Genomic DNA, 6,556 nt, shown 5'->3' with positions numbered 1-6,556 from the left:
TTTCACTCCACCACCCTTCCACTATCTCTTTTCCCCAAAAATCTTCTCTTTTACTCACTATTACGTGGCATTAGCCCCTCATGCCCACGTCACCCTCACACCTCAACATCTACCATTGGGCCCACTTCTCGGAGACGTGGCTCATCCCTGCTGGCCGTTAGGCCCAAGCACGCCACTTCTATTTTTCCCATATTTCTATGTCTTTTCAAGCCCAATGCCTCCACATTATAACTCGCAAGCAGCATTTTGAGCGGCACAACTGAATTATTTCAGTCTCCTCAGTTACTCTGACCCATGCAGTACTTTCCGATGCAGGAATCATAAAACACACTGTTTAATTCTTCCCCTATTCATCCAAACCACTCACTACAATCACGCAATTATTATTACTAAACACCATCATTCGATAATGCATTCTGACTTTAAAATTATGCAACAATCATAAATTCAAAATTTATGATCGACATATATAAATATATAAATATATAAAACAAGAGCTTGATAGATATGAGAAAAAGACCACAAAGTTATTAATCTCTTTCTCCCTCACAAAAGATACCCAAGAAAATGACACATTTATATATTATATTGCGCCTGTAATTAATTATAATAATATAAGAATATTTGAATAAAATATTTTTTATGCCGGGAAAGAAGTTCCATCCGGTCTTATCTAATGCTGCGGTGTATCTGGAGCAGAGAATCGGAGCCGTTTATTTGGTGGCTCGGCTTCTCGCCGTTGTTCCTCTGTCAAGCTTAAGAAAATTCTCTCCGAAGGTGTGTCGCAGCTGGCACAGGTGGCGGCGTCGAGCACGCCGACGGGACTGGATGGCGGCGGCTCGGCTACTCTCTCTTTGATGGTGGAGCTGGATGCGTAACACGTGTCGACCACGTACTCCTCCATTAGTTGGTGACAGCATCTCACCATTTCCTGTCCCCGAAGAACAAAGATTCATTGTGTAAATAATAATAATAAACAAACAAACAACCCCCGAACAGCAAAAACAACTTATCATCACCAAACACTGTAACACGGACAAACCTTTCCACGCTCCTTTAATCTTCCAATTTTTCTAATTCTAATAGTAATAATAGTTAAAACAATTTAATTTACTTAGACTTCACTTCACTTATCATCCACTTTTATATTTTGTATTTTAAAAGGAATAAAAATAAAATTTAATGCAACATTACCTCTTTTACTCTATTGTGAAAACTCGGCGGCAATGGGCCATTGGTGGAAGCAATGTCACGGCCAACCGAGCAGAGCACGGCGGCGGCTGCCACTGTGGAGGGCGCGAATTCCAAGAAGTTAATCACTGCACAACAGAAACAACGTGAGAATAACGCATTTCTGAAAAACGGGAGTGGTTTGGACTACCAGAAAGTTACCACGGGTGGTGCTGAGGATGAGATTGGAGGCGGTGGAGAAACAGTGCGTTGTGGATTCGGAGGAAGAGGAGGAAGGGAGCTTGGTGATGAAATGGTTAAGATAATCGTAGGGCGTGACGGAGCGAAGTCTCCATTTGAGATTGGACATGACCCAAAGCTCCATTCTTTGAATCGTTTTGGGAGCAAACACGAATTTGGGTTCGAACAGTTGCAGGTCCAGTAAGAACGGGACATGAGACTCTTCCATTTTTGCTGCCAGAGACAGGCATGCCACTGATAGCAGCTGAAACGGCCACCCACTCGATTGCTGCCACAAAAATGAAAGTAAATTAAAATAAAAAATTATAAAATAATAAACAACAACAATGTCTGACTTTACGCCTAAAAAGCTTGACAATTTCGGGAGAAAAAGTTAAAGAAGAAAAGTGCATTACGGGAAGAGAACACAGAGAGAGGAAACGGTCCAAATAGTTGACGGAGAGAAACGCCGTCACCGGAGAAAACTTGTAGAATGCGTGAACCTGCATTGCCAAAAACAAATCACTCGTTCATGCATCTAAACTAGAGTGCTTCAGCCTGCGTGTGTGCGTGCTCGCCCGACCGAGTGCATGGCGTACGTACCTTTAAGATCCAGTTGACGGCGTCGAGGCGCGCGGTGAGGTCGATGGAGCGGTCGCGGCAGCGGCGGAGGTAGTCTTTCTCCGGTATGTGGTGGACCTCGGCGTCGAGGAGGCCGGCGATGGGCGAGTCATCGGAATCCGGAAAGGGAGGGGTCGGCGGGGGATGGTGGTCGGAGGTAAAGTCGCTGGCGTGTTCGCGGCAGAGGAAGTTAGCAGCGGCGGAGGGAGAGTCCGGCGAGTGAGACATTACGGCGTTGGGTGAGGAGGCAATGGTGTTGGGTCATGGCTGGGTTTTTATGGATTTGTGTTTGACATGTTGAAGTGGTTGGGTTTCTCTTTCTTTGTGTCCGAAGTTTTCTTTTTTGTCTGTTTGTTTGGTTGCTCCTCTCTCTCTTTTTGGTCTGTGCGTGTGAAGTTGCAGAGAGAGTGCGAAACAGTTTCTTATTTGTTTGTGGTTTAATTTTTTTTGTATTGCAGAAACGAGGAGTTGTCAAGCATAGACATGACAGAGGAGAGAGAGTGTTAATGGGTTAATGGCAGTGACATATGCGGTGGGGGTGGTGATTTATCTGTCGCTACTCACTGTTTATTCATCCCCAGCATTACTTTTTCACAACTCTTTTTATTATCATAATACAAAATCTTTCTTTTATCTTTTAACCTCTATTTATCATTATTAGTAATTTATTATACAACAACATACACTGATTAAGAAGGTTATTTCACCTCCTTTACACCACATTTTTACAAACATTGCTACATATGACGAATAATCCGTGTTTTCCTATTCAGTGATGTAATGTGTGACCATGCATACATTTCATCCAACACCACGTTTAAAAATAATTTCCTTAGATAAAAAGTCTAATAATACATTATCTTTCATGTTCTTTGTAAAATCACTTGACATTTATATTTAAATGTGATTGACGTTGCGTGAATAGTTTTAGGAGTGTCTGTTTGCCTTACCACCATTTTTGACACTCTTGCAGTTTTCCTTATTGATAGAATGCATGGAGAAACGGAATGGGTAGAAAGATGATTTAAACATTGGAATGCTAAACCAAACAAGTGATGAGGTTCACAATAATTACTTAAATTTTCGTTTGTTACGCCACATGATGGGCTGATAGATCGAGGAGACGAGAGCGTAAAAATAATCTAACCAGAGGGGGGAGATCAGATAAATTCTACAATGCAAATTTTAACTTTCATTTACATATCAACAGCAACCCAAATAACGTTTTTTTAACCGATAAAACACTCCTATTATATCATATTTTAGTGCTTATTTTGATTATTTATGTTATTGTTATATAGGAATCATAATGCGGGTTCATCATCTCGTGTCTCACGTAACATATGCGGGTTAATTTGTCTTGCATAACAATTGGTAAGTGAATTTGCACGCTGATTTGCGACTCTTAGATGTAATTTTCTTCCTTTGTAAAATATTAGTAATAACTTTTTTTATTCAACTCGATTGGTATAAATAATAAATTCTATAATTTTAAGTTTTAAAATAAGTAGTATTTGTAATTTTATAATTTTTATTTTTAAGTATAATCTTTTGAAAATAAAAATAGTTTGGAACTGGACCAAAAACCCAATGCGAATATGATAATTATTTTTGGATGGATGGAAAGATAATATGAATCAGCAAATTGATAAAAAAAACACATATAATGTGTTGGGTTTGCGTTAGTAGATTTTAAGAATTGTGGCTCAACTTGTTATTGGTCTATACTGACTGCAAGTTGTGCATGATTAGTCTAAATAAGTCATCAGACTAAAATATTCTTAATTTGCGTCACACTTTTTCTTGTGCACCTGCATACCGGGAATTTTACATTGTCATCATTTATAGTGTTATATATGTATATATAATAATATATTATCTCATTTATTATTTATCTAGTTGAATAAATGATGAAAATTTCCACAAATAGATCTTTTTGAAATTAAATATTTTATTATACATAACTATATAATGGTCTTATTGCAATTAAACTTTCTAAAGAATTAAAAGAAAGTAATAAAAGGTTATCATCTTCAAATCTAAGATTGAGACACTCTTTGGACAAAGTATTAGATTCCCAACAATCTACCATCGGTTTCTGATACCACTGTTGGGTCTATCGAGGATGAGATTCACCAATGAGATGAGACACAATACCAATGAGATATGAGTGAAACCATATAAAAGATTAATATCAGTCTGTACCCAAAACCTTAAGACAATGAATTAATAAGTCTTTTACTTTTATACAATGTTATACTTTATCATTTTTATCTAATGTGAGACTTAGACTCATGCTTTAATTCCTAACCGTATTTAACACGTGTGTGATGAATGAGTTTGTTTTAGATTTAAGTGAATTGTGATAATAATGTTTAAGTCGAGGAGTGAAAATATAACTTTTAATGGTGCTTAAAGTTGTTCTTTGAGTTTTACATGTGCACTAGAGAGAAAGAGGAGTGAACTTAGCAAACTTATGGGTGGAACTAGAGATTTGAAACTGAATTTCTATTTCAATAAAAAACAACTTTTTTGTTCACTTTTCATTTCTCGTCCTCTTCGAGATTGAGAGAAAAAGAAAATCTAAATTTTCCTTCCCTTTTTGCTGATAAAAGAAAAAGATTAACGTCCATCTTGAAAGTTTTACTTTGGGTAAGCTTCTCTTCTTCTTTCTTTTCTCCTCTAATTTTCATTTTTATTCTCTGTAAACTCATGTATCACTTAGAATTTGGGAAAAAGAAGGGGTTTTCAGATAGAACTCCATTTCAGGATGTTTAACGATTAAGATTTCAAACTTTGAAGTGACTAAGGAGTTCGTAGAACGTTCTTCAGTCCTCCTTTTCAATTTCTAGTTCCTTAGAATATAAGAGAGCCAATGTAAAGGGAGTTAGCATTATTTTTGTTTGTATGCTATTATAGGATATGTGATGGTTAGGTTGCTAGTAAACTAAAATTATAATTGAATCATGAAGTTGCTTTTGTAACATTTAATGTATTTGATATATTTTTTTCAATGCTTGGTTTGATCATGCAACAGTGTAAGTGTATGGCAATTGAAGAATAAAAAGAAAAATGTTGATTTTTTTCGTCTGTACAAACTGTATGAATATTTCTACCTCAACTCTACTGACATAGTTATCACATTTGTTTCTTCAAACAATATACTTAAGTATTTTTTTCAAACAAACCTCTTATAACCCACCATACTTCAAGATTTGATAGAAATATAGACTATTAATCCATTTGATATAAACAATTATGAAGTCTGGCTTAATCTATTATCTTAAAAATTGTTTACAGTGAAGGAGTTAAATAAATTTTTTGCTCGATCTCAATAGCTTCGTTGGATGGATAGTTTGATTATATGTTTGTGAAGACTTATTATCTTCTATATACATGTATATATGAAAGAAATAATTATTGAAGAAATGTTTGAGGTTCCTTGTAAAATCTAGTATTTAAATTGAGCGGAACCAATAAAAAATATCACGGAAAAGCACATAAAAAATAGGACAAAGAAACTAATTAAAAATAAATATAAATATAAATTCTAAATAAAATAATAATGTCATTATTTTTGAGATATTATATATAATATAGAAGTTGTCAATGTATGATGTTACTTATGATTATGTTTATGTATAACATCAAATCAAGCCTTATGTTAAAGTCAAAGGGAATCACTCAATTTGCATGACACGTGAGCATCCATGTTGTTTACATAGTCGTTTACGAAATTGCATCAGGTGTTGCTTACACCGAAAAATGAGCTCACTTAAATGAAACTAAGTGTTGAAAAATATATACTATCAAATATGTTGTTCAAAGCGAAATCAAAAACTTCAGACAACCTTTGCCTTTGTTAGCGAGCGTGAGTTGAACAATGTCGTGTAATAAATATGTGTATTGATAATTTAAATGAAAACAGTATTAAATAATAAGTTGAGTATGTTTTGTTGAGTTTTTCCTTCTTTACCTAAAAAGAAAAAACAACCTTTTGAGGAAGAGAATTTATTTTGAGCTAGAAATATCTATATTTCTACACCGAACTAATTTTTTCATTAACTATGTATCAAACTTTTTTCACACCAACAATTGCTTGACACAAAATTATTGTTGTTTTTCATGTGACCATATGACAACACGGAAGCTGATTACCGTAGGACAAGGGCTGCCATATGGACCCACTCAGTCTTAGCCATGCCTAGGTGAGCCTACAAGAAAGCCATAAATTCCATGTTCAATTCCACAACACAGATTTCAAAAATTCAATTTGCACGTTCCCATTTAGTCCTTTGATTTCATACATCATTATCGTTTTCATGTGTTTTCCACTTTGAGTTTGGACTCAATTTCAAGCTTCAATCCCAAAAGCCACTTACATTCACACCCTCACAGCCCAAGCAGGGGTGCCTGGTAAAACATAAGGCCCGGTTAAAATATCTCAGCAGAGTCAAATAAGTAGACTTGTAAGACAAAAACATGCATGCAAGTTAGTATTGCCATAAACCGCAACTCTTTTGTT

At 35.7% G+C, this 6,556-nt stretch overlaps 1 protein-coding gene across 1 annotated transcript; it reads right to left on the bottom strand.

The window, feature by feature from the left end:
- Positions 1–483: 483 nt before the first annotated feature.
- On the bottom strand, positions 484–2,559 carry LOC108325375 (cyclin-D4-1). The gene is made up of 5 exons (XM_017558441.2): positions 2,014–2,559; positions 1,827–1,913; positions 1,393–1,699; positions 1,195–1,319; positions 484–931 (listed from the first exon to the last, which is right to left on the bottom strand). Exons 1-5 carry the CDS (start codon positions 2,257–2,259, stop codon positions 674–676), a joined length of 1,023 nt encoding a protein of 340 aa, XP_017413930.1. The 5' UTR covers positions 2,260–2,559; the 3' UTR covers positions 484–673.
- Positions 2,560–6,556: the final 3,997 nt, after the last annotated feature.

This window comes from Vigna angularis, chromosome 3, assembly GCF_016808095.1.
Source record: "Vigna angularis cultivar LongXiaoDou No.4 chromosome 3, ASM1680809v1, whole genome shotgun sequence".
Lineage (NCBI taxonomy): Eukaryota > Viridiplantae > Streptophyta > Magnoliopsida > Fabales > Fabaceae > Vigna > Vigna angularis.
Note: the sequence above shows the minus strand (reverse complement) of the source record. Positions and strands in the feature narration are given on the sequence as shown.